Source organism: Gavia stellata, chromosome Z (genome assembly GCF_030936135.1).
Source record: "Gavia stellata isolate bGavSte3 chromosome Z, bGavSte3.hap2, whole genome shotgun sequence".
In the NCBI taxonomy this organism is placed as follows: domain Eukaryota; kingdom Metazoa; phylum Chordata; class Aves; order Gaviiformes; family Gaviidae; genus Gavia; species Gavia stellata.
Window position 1 is genome coordinate 15,541,912 of NC_082637.1, and position 18,587 is coordinate 15,560,498.

The window sequence follows — 18,587 nt, forward strand, 5'->3', positions numbered from 1 at the left end:
GTCACCAAAACCCAAACCACAAGCTAGCTCTTTAGCAGGGCATTCCTATTCAGTAGTTTGCTGTAATCCAGATTTAAGGCACCATGTGTTGGACACAGTCACAAGACAGAAGTAGCTCATAAATAACCTGCTGTTTAGCAGTTAAGAATTAAGTATCTGGATGCAAGCTTAAAATAATAATCTATTATAAGGATATTCCACATTGCCATGGGTAAGTAGAAAATTTACTTTTAATTTTTTCTGTTCCTCCCTCTTTGTGGCAGAGAGAGGGGAGATCGTGGAATAGGGCAGGCAATTTGTTCCCTATTCAATCCTTAATTTGGGATAATTTCATTTAGAGGAATTTAAATCTGATGCATCCTCAGTCCAGCTTGATGAGTCCAGATCCACTAAACTCATTTATTGAGCAAGCATGCAAGACAGACACTTGTAATATTCCACTGTTTCATCATACCTCCTTCAATTGATGCCATATACACCACTACAGTTCATGGTTCTTTAAGACAGACTAAATCAGAGTAAACAGCTATTTAAACTAAGCTAGCAGGCCAGCAAGCATCTTTGGCCAGCTTGTAAGAGGTCCTGCTAATGAGCTCTTAGTGATCAACCTGACAGCTACTTCAAAACTCCAGCAAAGTAGGACTGATAATTCTAGCTTGACCAGCAAATGGCCATTTAGGTGCTTAACTCAAATGCTAGTGAATATATTCCTTCACTCGATCATCAAGACAGTTGTTTTTTTTAGTTCTAGTGGTATCTTTGAGTACTAAATTACACATTGCCACACTGCCAAAAAAGTTAAAAAACCCCACAGTGATTCTCTGAAGCACCATAAGACCTGTATTTCAAACTGGATACCAACTCCCTTTCAATGAGTTGTTTTCAATCCCTTAACTGTACCAATCAAATGGTACTAAAAGTAAGCAAGCACCCACTCTATTTATTCAGTGATATATCAAGCCAACAGTTACAGGTCTGTCTCCAGTACTAAAGGCTAGTCTAAACCAGCAACTTTCTAATGGATTTATTCTTTTTAGCCATCGGCATTAAAGTTGTAAAATTTGTTCTGAACATGAGCGAAATATTCCAATTTAGTTTTCCCAGCGTCAGTTTAGACCTCCTGCAAAGCTGGAATAGGTAAGTTTCATCAATTAAACTTCTGAATGCAATGCAATTTAAGTACCCAGCTTCCATGGTCCTGTAGAGCAAGAAAGCATCTTTAAGTAGTAGCAAACTCAGGCTAGGCAGCTAATGGGACAAGCTTCCAGTGACAGTTTACTAAGTTAGCTGGGCATTTTATTTTTTCCTGTGGGACAGCACTTGTTGAACAGGCCTGATGCAAGAAGCTACAGAAAGCTTGTTGCTATCAGACAGCTATAGTAAGAACCTGTGAGAAACAATTCTTAGCAGGCTCTGAACTCCTAGCATCAACTAGGCCACAAGACTAAGTTATGGAGGACAGAATCAGGAGCCACACTGATGTTCATTTGGTGTGAAAAGTTGCTTCTTTTTAATGTCATTAGGTAACATTGAGATACTACAGTTTTATATAACAGTGTAACATCTGTAAGTTTCTACATTTCCAGTTTGAGACAAATACTTAAATTCATAGCTTTTTTGCATTACAGAAAGTGCAAGAGAGGTTTATGTACAAGACTAATTGTATGACTGGCTGAATTGGGTACTAAGGTTGTATTCAAGTTGACATTCTTAGCTCTCCAGTTCAGCAACTGCTTAGGCATTTGATTTAATACTCTTTCAAGTTTATACTTAGCATTAACAGAAAAACCTCTGACATATCAACCATCGCCACTGGCCAAGAATGCAGCTGTTACAGTCAGTTATAACCAACTGATTTAGAGATTGTTAGTAAAGAGGTTCTTTAGAAAAGGCACAGTTTTCAAGAGATGGAGAACTACCTCACATTAATGGCACAGAGGTGGTACATCTGTTCACAAGGAATCTAGGCATGGAGTGAAGCCATGATTGTCTTTTTGCTTTCTAACATACTGGAAACATGCCACACTACACCATGTGACAACTCAAACTGAGCAACGTCAGGGACATTCACCAAAGTATATGCAAGAAGCTTATCTGCTTGTTCCATTTGTCTGCCAAGCCACCTTAATAAAAAAGTAACTCTAGTAGATTTCCCTCCCTGAAAAAAGCCGTATTAGCACCAAGACAACAGTTAGTGTCCATGACTACCTCAATGTTCTGCAAGAAGTGTTTCAGTTTATCTGACCCTACAGTGTTGACCTCTAGTACTCAGGACCCCAGCAGTTCTGTTACAGACCCCACAGTTAGTCCCTTATATTACACATTTATGGCAGACTGATACTTTTACCATTAGTTAAATAGACAAGAAATGGAATTTTTTCCCCCTACCACACAGTATACATCTTTGTGACTCAGAGACCAAGCCATATGTCCAGTCACCAATTAGAACTGAGTACTGTCCACTTAACTTCACAACTGGCTGCTGCTGTGATAACAGGCAACTGACCTAGTTGTTTAAGGTGTGGATTTTTAGCTACTAATTCAATTCCCTTACGTGAAGGCAACACTTCTTCCCCAGGTACATTCAGTTCCTATATTTTAGGACAGTAAGTGCTACAGAAAGAGGAATTGTTGTGACCATGTTTACAAGACACATGACTTAGTGATGCTAAGTTCTTCTGTGGAAGATCACAAATAACTAAAGTAAAGTTAACATCCACCAATTTGAATCTGGGTCTCCAGCATGAGTCCAAGTCTCCATTTGTTTGCCCTGAATTATCATCTTCACAGCATGTTCTTTGAGGGTTTGTGTTTCAATCCACCAGTTTTACATTACAGACATCATGGAACGGCAGCAGAAGTGGCAGATAGCAAAGTGAAACAAGTAGAAAAATCATGTTGAGAAGAGGTCCAGTTATTCCATTTGTCCTTTTCTGGTTATGCCTAGTATGATGAAAAGGACTTAGGGTTAGGATGGCTATAAGTTACAGTTTTACTGCTTAAACTAGCTTAGAGCCACTGATAACAAAACTAAAACAATAAATAGCAACACTTGTCTTTTATTAGAAGCCAGAGAGTATTTCAGGGGGAGGCTTAGAAGTGTGGCAGAGGAACAGATTTGCTAGTTTGCCAGTTCTTGTTCTCTGGTCAATGGTATGGAAGTTTGAGTTACATTAGTTTCTAGTGACAAAAGCTCTCATAACAACCCTTATTCTGTTTTTACTCCAATTCACCAAGTACAAACCTGCAATTATTTAGGGGATTAAACTTCATAAGGCTGTATGGGGCACCGTGTGCTAGCACTCTACTAGAGATACCTGAAGGAATTTAGTCAGTCCCTCTGAGTTTTGCAGCACATTTACTCATTAACTTTCCTCAAGGAAAGGAAATGTACATCTATTGTGGCCGCGAGACTTAAGTCTGTGGAAGAATAAAATCTTTATTTCTAAGAAAGTGAAGCTGGCTAGGCTTCGCCAGAATGTAGCTATGCACAAGTCTGAGTAGAGATACTCTAGCAGAAGTATTCTTCTAGGGACTGTTTGCCATACTTCAGAGGAGCGTTAAAGTTAAGCTTGTTTAGTTTTTAGCCAGCTCTTGACCAAAGGTTTTCTGATTTGATTTCAGAGAATGAAGTAGGTTGTCTTATTAGTGGAAGACTTACCTGATCTATGCAAATGGGTTGCCAAAAGGGTCACCAAAAGGACCAGAAGGTGGTTTCTGAGATTCCTTCTAAGGAAAGAGAGATCATAGGCTGTTAGTGGATTTCCAGGTTACAGCCATGCAGAGTAAACCTGGTGAATCAGCTAGCTCCTGTTCCAAACACCTTCTGGAAAGACTATTGCAGAGACCCTGCTAAATACACATTAACTGTGCAGCTTTAACAAGAGACAAGGGCTCTAAAGCCATGTTAGCAGTTATCCTAGTCTAAGGCAAGGTATCTTTCAGAAAAGCCATGTGTGCTTACTGAACACTTATTTAGAGCTGAGCCAGAGTAGTCGTGATGAGGTCTGTTTTAGCCAAATGCTAGATGTCTTAAGTCAGCATTCTGGAATCAATACAGAGTTCCACCAAGGGTTTCAAGTGCTGTGTCCCAAATGCAGTGATGTGGTTAAGCCACTTCCTTGCCCAGGGGGTACTGAACATGGGAGCCTCACATCTGTTCAGCAAGAGAGCTACATAGTCCACACTGCTCAGTCTACTCCACAGAGAGCTAAGTATAACCAAAGTGGAAGACTTCTGCAGCTACATTATTTTACAGTCTTTTGTAGAAGCTCCCACTACTGAAGAACTTCCCACTAGGGCTTGCAGCTTGGGGAACTGGTTATGGACCCAAGCCAAATGGAATCATACTTTGTTAGCCTTCTTGCAGCAAATGCCCTCTGTTAGATTAAATATTAGCCTCAGACATGCAATAAGTTTTGTTCCACGGCATCTAAAGCCAGAAGTAAGCCAGTGCTCAAACACAGACACCCCTGTTGTTAGGGAGAAAGAATGGTTGGGTGTTTTGTTTTTTAATTACTTACAGATGAGGCACTGAAAAGGTCTGGTTTAGCTTGACTTTCAAACAGGCCATCAGCTGGCAGCACACTTTGTCGGGGAACAGGCTTTGGTGGTTCTAAGGAAAAGAGACATACTGCTATAATCACTTAACAGCCTTAAAAAGTACTCAGCTCTGCCTGTACAGCAGCACCAAAGCTTATCTAATTAGATACACAAAAACCCACAGAGGTTGCTTTGCATGACCTCACAATTTTTATCTCCTGCTTATCCCTCACTACACTTAAGCTAGGTAGACTTCTAACATTGTACAGACCTAGTTTACCTCATGCTAGTCAAGTAATTTAGGCACTAGGTGTCAGTGTTTGGCCACTGACATTGATCAATTCTGTAACTTATTAGGGGAGACAGTCCTTCAACCCTGTGTTTTAGTAACCATTAAATAAAATTTAGTTCTATCAAAAGATAGTGATAAGGCAATCCAATCCCTGAGCAGCTATCTAAGCAGAAGGAAAAAAGATTTTACCAGTCATTTTGGCAGACAGCTTGCTAGCTTATGTGTCATCATGATCAGTACTATCTTGATGAATGCCTACTTTACTACCAAAATAATTGCTGAAAGCTCCAGAAGCACCTGAAAGGCTTTGCTGCTCTCCTCTCCTTGCTGGTACTGCAGGTGGCTTTGTCAGCTGGAAGTCTTTGAACATTTCCTTGACATCCTTCATCTCTTTATCACCAAGTGGATCCAGAGCAATAAAAGCATCACTCTCTTTCTTGGATAGCTCCTTCTGAGGTGCAGTTCTAGGTGGTGGCTGAGGTGGGCTAGTTGTTGACATGGAGGGCAGTACAGATTGTGTCTGAGCAGGTAGCGTTGATGATGGGAACACACTACTCTGGAAGGGATTTACAGCACTGGATGGCTGCACCCATGAACTAGATGGAACTTGTGCTGCCTGAGCCCAGAGAGCAGAGGACTGAGAGGCTGCTGGACCAAAAGATGCAGGCTGGTTCCAGCTTGGCACTGCTTGAGTACCAAAGGCAAGTGGTTGAGTAAATCCTGTAGGCTGAGCAGGCATCACAGAGCCAGGAAAGACTGATGCAGCCTGAGTGAAGGCAGGTGTCTGTGCACTCCATGGTGACGAAGTTACTGGCAAGCCACCTGGGGGGGGGAGATTGTTGTTACACAGCACTTCAGTGATCTGAAGACCTCAAGCAGGAGTGTACTGAGGGTACCAACAAAACATTTTTTCATGAGCTGTTTGCAAAAACCTATTGATTTACACTTAAAATAAAGTCATTTGGGGGGAAGGGAGAAGGGGTTGAATATTTTTCACTTTGCTACATTTCAGTCTTGGAAGAACAGAATTGAGGTTGATATAACAGAAGGAGGAACATACTTAGTCCAAGCACAGAAGTGATAGATGCCTTTGCCATATAGTTACTTCTGTGCAAATGATTATTAAGACTCTGCAGCAGTGTTACCCTAGCCTCTCAAGATGTGCTTGGCTCACTTGAACATTGTGTACCTGAAGCAGCAATCTGCTGCCAAAGTTTAAGCAAAAAACCTTGTTTCGTTTAAGGATGCAGAGTTTAGGTCTCTGTTCACAGAACTTAATAATTTAGGGCAGACAGCACATGGATTAAAGGGCATGGCACTACACATAAAGTAAAGGAAAACTAGAACCCCTGTTTCGGTATTAACAGACATCTTAGACTGGAGCAAGACCTTCACTTTGTGAACTAACCTAGACCAGCCAATGGAGGTGCTGTGGTAGGACTTGTTTTGAAGAGGTCCAGTGGACTAGTTGGCACAGGTCCTGTTTGTGCCACTGAGGTCAAGCTAAGGCTCTCTGTAATCGGCACAAAGAAGTCTGAGCTAAATAAGTCATTCGATGCAGTCTAGAAAGAAAAAAAGCTTTGTGAGATGGCATGGCAGAAAACATGCTAGCATGATTAAGACTCCCTAGTCCAGAGCTACAAGCTTTTATTTCAGCTAGAGCAGAGAGCTTTGATGTATCCTTTAGAGACCAAGTATAAGAGTTTCAAACTTCACCATTTTGTTCATGCCTACTGAGATGCATGGCATTAAGTAGGTATAATATATAGTAGTCACAAGTCAACAGCAGAATAATAAGACTTAAGTGACTGAATTATTCACTATCATAACAAGCTTCCCTCTACCTCCCACCCCTCTAAACATTCCTGCTGAGTCTGCAGGACTGCAGGTCACCCCTGCAGTTGTTGCAAGCTCAGCAACAGAGTTTGGCATCATTTGAGTGCAAGACAAATGCAGCTGACCGAGAGCCACCCTGTGTCTAATCATTGATATTGCCCTCAGTAGGCAGGTACTGAGAAATTATGTAGGCTTCTGTAAGCTAGTAGTAGTATCTCATTGCTATGAAACAGGATGATGGGCATACAGCTATCATAACAAGCTCTGGCATTATATCAAGCATCAATATACATAGCCACATACTTACCAGACCTTTACAGAAGTATGGCAGCATTAAGGAAGAGAGTATATAATTTAGTGACCATAGCTACTATGAAACATCCATAAATATTAGAACGTACCACAGCTGCAGAGAGGTTAGAGTAAGCATGGCAGGTAGAAGAGAAGTAGATGTGTTGTGAAGTTGTTTAGCCAGTTACACAGTACAAAGAAACAAAAGCTTCGTTTACCCAGCTTCTCTAAGTAAGAGCATGCATATCACCATAATTACTTGAACATTGTTCACCTTGACAGACCTCCTTCCTCTTCCTGGCTTGGTACTTTGTGGTGGTGGGCTAATAGTTATAGACTCATGTGACATGAGCTGGATATTGCTTTCAGAATCCAGCTTTATTCCATTCTGCAGAGATACTCCTTTGGAAGGACCTTCCACAAACAGGTTTGACGGGGCTTTCAGAAAGCCATTCTGTTCTCTCTCTGGCACCCCATTTGGAGTTCTTGCTGCAGGCAACTTACTCTCAATTGGCCACTGGCTTGTTAGTGCTTCTCGTTTGCCAGTTCTATTAGAAATCTGGTCAAACTGTTTACCGAAGTAGTCAATATCACCATTTGAAGCACCATTACCCACCGGTGTCAAGGTACTCAGACTTTCTTTCTTCTGATCAGCAGATTTTAGAGAATCAAATGAAGGCAGTGCAGATTGGTCTGGCTGTGCAAAAGGATCATCACTGAAAGGGTCTGGATTAGGTGTGGGAAAGAAGCTGAGATTGGTAGAGAAAGAACTCTCAGGCAAGAAGGGTGGCTGTGGCTTTGGTTGTGGAAGAGAGGTTGTGATGCCATTCAAGAAGAGATCCTCTTTTGTAAAAGTCTGTTTGGCCTCAATTTCAGAATTTAGATCCACTAACAGAATCTCTTTAGCTTCCTATTTGTTCAGAAAGAAAAATAAAGTTAGTTTTATGTAGGACTTGCTGCATAGTACACAAGCTTAAGGAAAACAGCTGCAAAAGGAGAGAGCCTAGTATCCAATATATTATACTAATAAGTACTCAATGTCACAGTGAAGTTGCACTAAAGCTTCATCTTATAAATCACTAAGGCAAGCACTGCTGGCTGAGGTCAAGTCACAGCTACTTAGTTTCAGAAACTGAATGTGAAAAGCACCTGTTTTAAGATCCCTTAGTTAAATATCAGATGCTTGTTCTACAGCCTAGAGGCTGTAGAGTCATTAAGCACTAATTACACCTAGACTTTCACTTGAGTCAAGAACACCTGTTTGAGTTCTAGTCCTTTGTTTTGACAAGTTGTGAAATCACACTGCCTTAGTGTGACTTCAGGTTGCAGTCTCAGCTTCAGAGTAAGATTAGAGAGCTCTTTGCCAGTGGAAGATGTTAGCATGCCACCTCTCCACCAAGCAGGCAGAAGAAGGGTAAGACCTGGTCACTAGCTAGATTGACAGCATGAATTGTATCATTGCTGATGGTGGCTTACAGTGCCAGAATAAACCAGTAGGATTTTGGGGGCCATATGAGCTATGACACGGTTTATGCACACTTCTGTGGAGTTAGGCCACATCTTGAGCTAGGGCTACTCATCTAGAATGGCCAGGAGTCCACTCTGAGGGACTTAAGTATTTACTTGTCCATAAAGCAAGCTTCAGCTTTAAGGTCTTTAGCAGAATTTCTGTAATAACTCTTACAGCAGCAGAGGCATGTAGTGCTAGTACATTTTTCTAAGACATCTGACTAGAGAGGTGGGCCCATGTGAACTTCATGAAGTTCAACAAGGCCAAGTGCAGGGTCCTGCACCTGGGTCAGGGCAATCCCAAACATAGATACAGACTGGGCAGAGAATGGATTGAGAGCAGCTCTGTGGATAAGCACCTGGGCATATTGGCGGACAGAAAACTGAATATGAGCTGGCAATGTGCACTCACAGCCCAGAAACAATTGCATCCAGGGCTGCATCAGAAGAAATGGGGCCAGCACGTTAAGGGAGGTGATTCTCCCCTTCTACTCTGCTCTTGTGAGACCCCACCTAGAGTATGTGTTGAGCTCTGGGGCCCCCACCATAAGACAGACAGGGAACTGCTTGAGTAGGTCCAGAGGAGGGCCATGAAGATGATGGGGGCTGGAGGACCTCCCCTATAAAGACAGGGCTGAGACAGTTGGGGTTGTTTAGCATAAAGATAGAAGGCTCCGGGGAGACCTTATAGCAGCCTTCCAGTACTTAAAGGGGGCCTACAGGAAAGATGGCAAGGGCCTCTATCAGGGAGTGTAGGGATGGGACAAGGGGTAATGGCTTTAAACTGAAAGAGGGTAGATTTAGTTTAGATATTAGGAATAAATTCTTTACTGTGAGGGTGGTGAGACACTAGAAGAGGTTGCCCAGACAAGCTGCAGATGGTCCTCCCTGGCAGTGTTCAAGGCCAGGTTGGATGGGGCTTTGAGCCACTTGATCTAGTGGAAGGTACCCCTGCCCATCTTTAAGGTACCCCTGTCATCTTTAAGGTCCCTTCCAACCCAAACCCTTTCTATGCTTCTATGACTAACAATACAGGATTATCTCTGTCACACAGTCTTAAGCGACCTCTGCTGGATGAGAATGACATTAGCATCTCTAGTTAATAAGTTGATACTATTATAGCCCTAAGACACTAGTACCCTGACAATAGCTAGACAGAGGTGTCAGTGAAACTAGAACTAACGAAGTAAAACCAGATATTATTACTAGGACAAAGTTTGCTCTCAAATCAAAAGCCAAGACAGCTAAGCTAGATTCTACTTACTGTGGGACTGCTCATATCAGGAGGTGTTGACATATCCCCAAACAAGTCCATCTGGTCAACTCCCTTGAAGCCAGAAATATTGGAAGAATGGTATCTGTTAGAGTTCTTGCAAGAGCAAGAATCAAGCATTATGCAGATCTACTGTAAACACATCTATAAATACTGCATTTCCTATACAATGTAGAGACAGTCAGTTATGAACTCCTTAACGGCATCAGCATAAAGTTCTAAAATTTAACCTACCAGTTTCATTTTGTCAGCTTGATCAGCAGGTAGTGCTTCACCACCATTCTGTAATAGATGGATAACAGTATCAGCGATAATTGGAATATCAAAACTTGCCTTAAGCAAGGGACTTGCAGGCTTCAAAGAGCAACTGATAGAAAGAGGAAGTATGAGGGAGATCACTACTCAGTATTAGTTCTGTAGGCCCCTTTTGCCCAGTTATATTGAAATGGGAGCATCTGACATTACACTGCCAGCATTATGGTGTCAAAGAAAGTCAAAGCTAGTTGTGTTACAGCAGCATATGTAACCAAGTGAGGCTGAGTTAGAGTGACTTACCTCGGTCTTACTTGCTTCTTCACTCTAAAGAAGAAAAGAAGGGATTTAGTACCTTTAGTATCATGTAGAGTATCCAAAGCCTCTTGCTTTGGAGAGCTTACCAGGTCTAGGAGATAGTTAAACTGCAGGTACAACTACCAACCAATAGCTTCAAATGATCCTGGATTTAGACAGACCTCTGTGTCAAGTCTTACAAGAGCCCAAAAGCCAAGCCAAAACTGAAGCAAGGTTTATTTCTATGCAGACTAATGCAGTTCCTTTAATTTTACTTGCCTTTTTCTTGTCATCTTCTTGCTTCTTCTTCATATTATATATTAGTTGGAAAAGATCCTTAAGATCAACAACTAGAGGCTCAGCCTGAAAAAGAATATAGATTTTAGGCCATGTACTGCTTCATAGCTTGCTTCAGTAGAAGTCCAGGGAGCAGCAAGCCAGTGCTGCAACACTCAGGTTGAGATAACAGGAAAGAGTTTGAAGGACTGTCTAGTCTCCACACAAGACAGCTTATGCAGAATCCAAGGGTAACAGGGCACAACCAGCTTAGAACTGTTGTTAACTCCACAGGGAAAGTGGCTGTATTTGTGCTAAGACTGCCATATTTTTGCTAAGAAGCTTGTAGTGCAAGATTTCATAAGTGCATGCAAGTCCTAATCATATTTCCTCAAAAGTGTGAAGTTTATCCAAGCTGTCTAGTAGTCTCACGAGAGGAAAACATTTTGCATCTGTCTGTTTTCTACCAACTCCAGCACTGAACCTGGAGAAAGCTTCTATAGCTAATACTACATTTATTTTAAACAGATGCAAATAGTAAATCAGCAAGGCAAGCATAAGGTAAGACTATCATCACCTCAAATGTGCAGAGCAGTCACCAGCTTTAGGTGGTATCTGTATCAGGATGAAATTTTAGTGTGAATTAGAAAGGCACTGCATTCCCTGCATACCCATTAATGAGAATGTTTGAGTGGTTGCCAATATTGCGGCAGGTTCAGCTATACTGATCTGGAACTTTTGCTTGAGGCATATAGCAGTGTGTCAGTGTCTACAGTAGGACAAGTCCCCCTGTTCAGCAGGGAATGCATTGAACAGATATCACTGTTTACATCTGAGCATCATCTTCTCCTAATCAAGAGTTTTAGACACACAATTGCAGGAAAAGCCATTTCAAGAGTTACCAACTTCGACAAGCAGTACTGTTAATTCTGAGTGAAGCTCTGGCTATTTGACTCAAGAATTAGCATTCTCACTGACAGTAACAGGCCACTGTACAGGAAAACCCATGATAATGGCTCCATTCATCTCACTAATGAAGTCCATGGTGCATGAACATGTTAAGCAAGGTTAATCATAGTAAGGCTACTTGAGTGTTTTTGTTCTGGACTACAGAGAAGTTAAAGATAAAAGCCATTAGTAATACAGTCAATTCCTACTGCCCTCCTCTAGGAGGATAGGAGAGCCTATCTATCTGTGCTGGTATTCCCCTATACCTCATAGGGCTAACAACAGCAAAGCTCTACACCCTCATCACATGTTAAATGTTTACACAATAGCATTATTCATAGCAAGTGGAAAAGGGTGGCTGATTCATACCTGTTGTGCTGTTTTTATGGCAAAAAATTGGTGCTGGCCTTCTCCTCCACAAATATAGCCAAAGGCACGATTGTCTGTTACATCCCGAGCAATAAAGGAGATCCTGTTTACTGGGTGCTCATGCTCTATGACCTAGAATTGGGAAAAATTAACTACTGGTTTAAACTGTTGGAGACATAACAGCTGCTCTTCTCTGTAGTTAGAATGTTTAAGACTGTTAGAAGGCTTCAGTTCAAGACTCAGATTTATCAGCTTCTGACTAACCACAATAGGATGTAGCTATCTTTCTGGCAGAAGGCTTCAGCATGACAACCCATTTCACAAGCCAATTTTTATATGTGGAAGGGGGACACAATGCTATTAAGTTCAGATTGGTCTAACTCCCAAGCACTTCCCTTGCTTTAAGAATCACATTAAGAGAATAAGTCATATCTTACCCCAGTTTTCTCATCTATTATCTTGATACCAGAGAGGGAGATGTTCACCCAGATCTTCTGTTTGTGTTGACCCTGGGAACGGGCTGCCACTGCCATTCCCTGAAGATGATGAATATCAAAGTATTGATGAAACTTCTGTTAGATTGAGTTTTAACTTGTTTCCTTACATTCCTCATGAACCCATGGCTGTGACTGTACAAGTGCTAATCTAGTTATTCCTATGCAACTGTACAGTTAGAGCAGCATTCCTCTTGGAACATACGCCTGAGTAGGTTTGACGTGATACCTCAGAACTAGATTGTGTTTCCTCTGTAAGTGTTTTGGAGCTTTAAAACTTCTTATTTTAGTTCACAAAACCACTGCATAGCAGGATCTTTACCAGCTTTCCTGGCCTGATTGAAGCTATGTGAGTGTTCTGCACTCCAGAAGTAATTATTTTTGCTGCTGCAGGGTCTCATTTATTCTTTGGCTTATCTGTATCTCTTGGTGTCACTATTGCCACAGGATGCCAGCTTATGCTTTTAGTTCAGTGCTAAATTGCACAGAGTTCCCCCCTCCCCACCCAAAAACCAAACTCAGTCACTCTTTGTGATCAAGTTCATGCTATTAGCATCCAGTATGGATGCCTATAAGAGACCCAGAAGGAGCATTCCCAAGCTATTAGAGAAACACTGTCCTTTGAGCAAGGGGTTACAGCTTTAGAAGCAACATCCATCTAGGATGGTGCTGTTATTACTATGTTACCATTAAGCCATATCTGAAGTTGTGCCAAAGTGACCATTTGATTTGCTTTCTGAAGGCTACCCAGAAGTTCTTCCTTACATGCCGGCTCAAGACCTTACCTTCAGCTTCATCATTGAATCCTGACTCATTTTGTCTCCTCTTGCCTCTGGGACATCATCAATGCCAATCAGTTTAGCTTTGTATCTTACACCATCACCTTTGAATCTGGCCAAGAGAGATTCATCTGTCTTTTCTGGCCCTGGAGACAGAGAGAAATGTCTCTTTTACGGGAGAAATGTCTATGTGGCTTTGAGATATTAAAAGAATATACCATAGAAGTACATATTAAAACTGACCCTTAAGTATAGCTGACTAACAACCCCTAGTCTTTCTAGTACTGTGTGTACTGCAAGAGAGGTACTTCTTTAAGGTCACAGTGTTCTTGCAGAATCTGGCCTCAGTTCAAAGAGTGGAGCCCAGTGCTTAATATTTGGGGACTTCAGAACAATTGTTTGCCACACAAAAGACTGAAATATTTATAGGCAACAGCCAAGTATATATAAGTGCTAAGCAAAAACACCAAGCAGAAATGGTACTTCCCATGGCCGTACAGGATGTTCAGTAAGCCTTTCAGATGTTAGCCCCTAGTTCTAGTGTAGCTGGATCTCTTCTTGGTGTGCAAGAATCTCCTAGATCCTGTGCTAGAACTTTCTACCAGCACCATCATTTCTACAAGAAGTCCTGGTACCCCCATTCCTGTAATCGCTTGGGATTTTAGCTGTATTTGTGGTTTCTGCTGTTCCCACTACTTCTCGGAACTGCTTGGTTTTCCTCTCGGCATGCTCAACATACTCTGAGGTATGTATTTCTGTGTAAGACAATCATATTTGCATGACCTAATCTATCAAAAAATCTATTATCTGATCTACAATAATTCTCATTAAATCAGTTTTCTAGCTTCTCTGGACTAGAATCTGTGTCTGTACCTGGCACATCACTCCCTCTCTGAAGGAAGGGGAGAAAGCAAGTTCATGTTCAGACTGACAGCTACCTCGATGGTCCTGGGTCTGGGCACCTGCTGAAGAGGCTTTCACTTCTCTGGGCTTTTGGTGACTTGTCAGTCTCAGCAAATGAGTCATTTAATAAGTGGAACTGAGAGCTTAGAACTTAAAGCTTGAAAAAGCCTTTCAAGCTAAAAAGCCTACCTTCTGGTTAGATTCATTTTACTAGCTCATTTACTCACTCTTCCAGTCAGCTTGAAACAGAGTTATTTTAACTATGCTGTGAGAGTGGTCTTAGTTTTAGGCAAGGGCAAAAATATCAAGGACCCTGACTAGAGGAAGGGTTCAAGAGGTAAGCATCTCTTACCTTTCTTTTTTTCCTTCTTTGATGGTTGTGCTTTTGATGGAGTCTGTTGCTCAGGCTGGCTGCTGATAGTAGTAGTTTCAGCTTCAGTAGACATGATGAGATGGTGGTCAGCTATGCTTGCTGTAGTACTTAAAAATCCAAATAACTATCAGTAGGCAGACATAGTTTTACCTTGAAAAAGAAATATCCTTATTAGATCTGTTAGTCCAGCTTTGTTCTGCTGAACACTGAAGCCCACTAATGCCTGAAAGTTTTACTAGTGATCATGTAGTGAGTCACCTGACTCACTGTCTGTTCATCTCAGGCTATAGAGAGAATGAAGTTAATGGCCACTAGGTGATGAACCCTCACCTCAGTAGATCACACTGACCTACATCCACAGGCTGTACTTGCATCACCCTGTTTTAATCTGTCAACCTTTAACTTCTTAGCCTTTAAAGCTATTTATAGAACCTCAGATATTTTGCTCTATCCTCCTCCAGCACTGCCAGATGCATCTGTGTAGTGGGATAGGAGAGAACGCAAGAAACATTTGCTAGGGTCTGTTCCAAACACCCATGAAGATGACAACAGAACACTCCAAAGAAGCCACTAGATCTTATTCATGTTTCTATAACTAGTGAAAGTCTGAGGTTATACCACCCAACAAGTAAAAGCAAATAAATTCCTTAGGCTGCAGACAGACTGTTCCAGGAAAAGAAACACAACAAAATCCAAAACCAAAACCCCCCACCCTTATCTTAACAGTAATCAAGTAACCTTAGGTTTTTCAAAAAAACCTGCAAGTCATACTAGTCTATAGTTTGTTAACTTTTAACTCTATGTCGTGACACCCTTTTGCCTCTGAGATACAAGATACATTAAAAAAAAATCAATCACCATGTTTTGTTCCTACATAGCTGAAACTCTGATTCACACTTATCAAATAGAGGGACTCATTGTCTTTATGGAATTCTGAAGATTACCTATACCCAGCCAGAAAGAACTGGACATTTACATCTGCTATAGAAACTGTTCTACGAATCTTCTGTCTGGGGTATTGCAGTGGCTTCAGCTAGTCCCTTGAATATTATGGTGACAAATGAAGCCAAGAGTTTGTTTAGATGATTAAGTAGCTGGGCTGCCCTCTACTACTGATTTCCTCTATATTCAGGCAAGCAGTCACAGACCAAGCCACCTCTTCTACCCAGCACACCATTTGAGACATACTATGTACCCAGATACAAGTGCTGAAAGCATTGCATATCCTCTAGCATTAGAAGCTTGTAATTCTCAATATCCTATTCCTCATTTGCCTTAGGTACAGCTAATACTTAATCTATTACTTGGAAGTTACTTCCAGGGTTTTGATCTCATTCCTGCCTTCCCCTCTTCCCTCAATTTATTACTGAGTCAATAGCTACAGAATGACTCATTCAGCTTGTCACTAACAGAGTGATGGATGCCAATGCTTAACTGATTCTTAACCTAGGATGAACACAAATTCCTAGGTCTTTAAGAGAGAATTTCACCCTGAAGGCGTCCACTTCCATTTAGCCAGAAGGGAGGCCTTTAGGGAACCAGCTGTTAATATGAGCAAAGTTCGATCTAGCTGCTTACCAGATGGTTTGTGAATGGCATTTAGCATTGCTCAAGTAAATCAGAGATAAAAGTGCTCATACAGGAAAGATCTCTGGCAGCTATACCTGTTGTCCTTTGTAAGCAACTTATCTGGCCACAGCTAGGGAACGTTTGGTGCAAGGGAACAAAGGTGTTGCTGTGAAAATTTCAAGTGGTTCTGAGTAGAAATAGATGTTAGAGGAAGAGCTGATATAGCAAGCCATGGTTATTTAGGAAGTGTTATCACTGGAAGAGTAGCTTTTGTGCCCATTCTGACAAAGGAGAAAGGGGGAAACTATTACAGCCAATATTTTACAGGATACTTGCACTAGCGCTAAAAACAGCGTGCTCATTGAAAACCACACATTAAGCAGGTAAAATGAAGCCAACTGAATTCTACTCTAAAACTAGACTAGCTTGCCTGATAGTATAGTTTTTCAGTGGAGATAGCTTTTAGGCTTTAGCGTAATAAACTTCCCCCTAGATTTATCAAGGTCTTCAGAAACAGGGAGGAAGGAAAGACAGAGTTAAGGTTGAATCATTAGTTAACCACGCACTCCCATCTGGAAGATTACTGTTTAGCGAACAAAAGGAAAAGGCCTGGAGAAGAACAGAGCTAAGACATGCTCTTTAGGAGCTGAGTCATAGCTTAAGGACATTCTGCCCAGCTCTATGCTGGAAAGAAGAAATAGCAGCCTTGAGGCATTAAGTCCTGCCTGTCAGTGATGCTGCTTCCCCAGTTTAATTGGTAAAGCTACACCCAGCTCTGGTCTTATACAATCACAGTAAGCATCTCATTCTGAAGTAAAGTTAAGAGGCAATAACAAGCAAATAACCTAGGGAGGAGCAAATATGCACAAGTAAGACCTCATTTTGGCAACTGTAAAGTGGTAGAAATATTTAAGCTCTAGTCATCCCTGCATTATTGCATCTGCTTCCATCCTATGGACGCCAGACCACTTACTTGCATAGAGCCAGACAGCACAAAACCCCAAGCTGGAGTAAGATGGGCAGGGATATACAGAAGTCCAGCTGAACCCTTGCCAATACCCCTGTCTTACTGTGGAGAAGCTAATTCTCAGTGTTAGCAATGCTATTTGAGAAGGTTAGTGAGGGCTTTCTTTTCAGTTCACAGGAGATACTCTCCTATCTGAGGACTGGTACAGCTCATATCACCTGCTGAGAGTTCACAGTATATGACAGTTATTTATCATACCTTTGGAGAAGTCATCTCTGAGAATCATATCTCTGGAGCAAGAGAATTAGCAAAACTAAGAATGCAAGGATAGACAAAGGCTGCCTTAATACATGATACTTTAAATAACTACAATGACAAGAAGTAGTTGAGCCACAACACTAGCACAAAATTGCCTCAGGCTTTACCTTAAAATTTCACTGGGGTTGGGAGCAACATTGCTGAGCTAGCACCAATCTAGTCTGCTTGGGGTACAAGAGTCTCAGCCACAACTAAATTTGGGTTCTATGCTTTAGACCCAAGTTAAAACTGTGCAAGGTCTTTGTCACACTTAAGTTTGGCTTATTTTAATGGAAACTTGCTCTACATGCAAGTAGCTAGAATTAAGTTAAAATCTTGTTTGTAGTTCTTGCTCTTGCTTGGAGGCTTCCTTTTGCAGTACTCAGTCCCTTAGTATTTCCTTACTCAGACTGCAGGACTAAGGCAACAGGAGACTAGAACTGTTCTGTTACACTTGAATTCTGAGTTCATCTGAAAAGAGCCAGCCAGCAGTATGGCAGGGTTAGATGCATGTGCTTTTATGCAAGGACAGTCATGCATTCAGTTGCACTAGCATAGTGAAGAACAAGATCACTCCCACAGCAACTATGTCAGTAGGCTGTTAAGTGTTGCCTTTTGAATCTTCTCCATGTAGACAAGTCCATTGCTATCACCACAGTTTAATTACTTGCTATGCAACTGTATGACCCATTTTAACTACTATGCTAAATGTGCTATTTCAAAAGTCTTAGACTGCAAATTTATGGATGTTCCTACCCTGGGAGAGTGCCCCAAACTCTTGTCTGTATCAGTAGATATGCACCACACTTTGCTTACCCACTTTTCATTTTACTCCAGAAAGGGTGTGTTAAGAGACCACTAATAGTCCTTATAGAAAAGGAGCAAGATACTATCCCTAAGGAATGATCAGTGCTTGCTCTTCACAGGAAAGGCCATTTCAGGCCCTCAACACATAGGCCTCCAAGTATGAGCTGTTACCTACTGTCTCAAGTCAGGCAACTCTCCATTCAAGCTTTGTACTTAATTTCCACATATCTACCCTGGGAAAGTCAGTCTTAAGACTTTGGGCATATGTGCTTTTGGTGTCTTCTCTGAACTCCCTACAACAAGAAATGTTGGTAGTGACAAATCATCCTTGAAATACCTGTTTCTTAGCAAGACTTGAAGTACATGCCAACAAATTTTGTTGAGCAACATCTAGTTTCCTTTGAGATGCTTCCACAATTATCCCTTATTTGAGCAAGGGGTGGCAACATGGCAGATACCCTTGATGATTATATTTGTCCTGTGCACAGGGGATTGAGAATCTTCATTATGGCT

General features: G+C 41.5%; 1 protein-coding gene across 1 annotated transcript; it reads right to left on the reverse strand.

Moving 5' to 3' along the window:
* Positions 1-1,478: 1,478 nt before the first annotated feature.
* DAB2 (DAB adaptor protein 2) lies at positions 1,479-14,533 on the reverse strand. Its single transcript, XM_059833635.1, is given in 14 exon segments — positions 1,479-2,943; positions 3,662-3,729; positions 4,524-4,615; positions 5,024-5,656; positions 6,243-6,396; positions 7,236-7,871; positions 9,735-9,797; positions 9,978-10,025; positions 10,299-10,322; positions 10,572-10,655; positions 11,886-12,017; positions 12,323-12,421; positions 13,165-13,304; positions 14,414-14,533. Coding segments are annotated over 13 exon segments (2,262 nt in total). The 5' UTR covers positions 14,508-14,533; the 3' UTR covers positions 1,479-2,943; positions 3,662-3,666.
* Between the last annotated feature and the right edge of the window lie 4,054 nt (positions 14,534-18,587).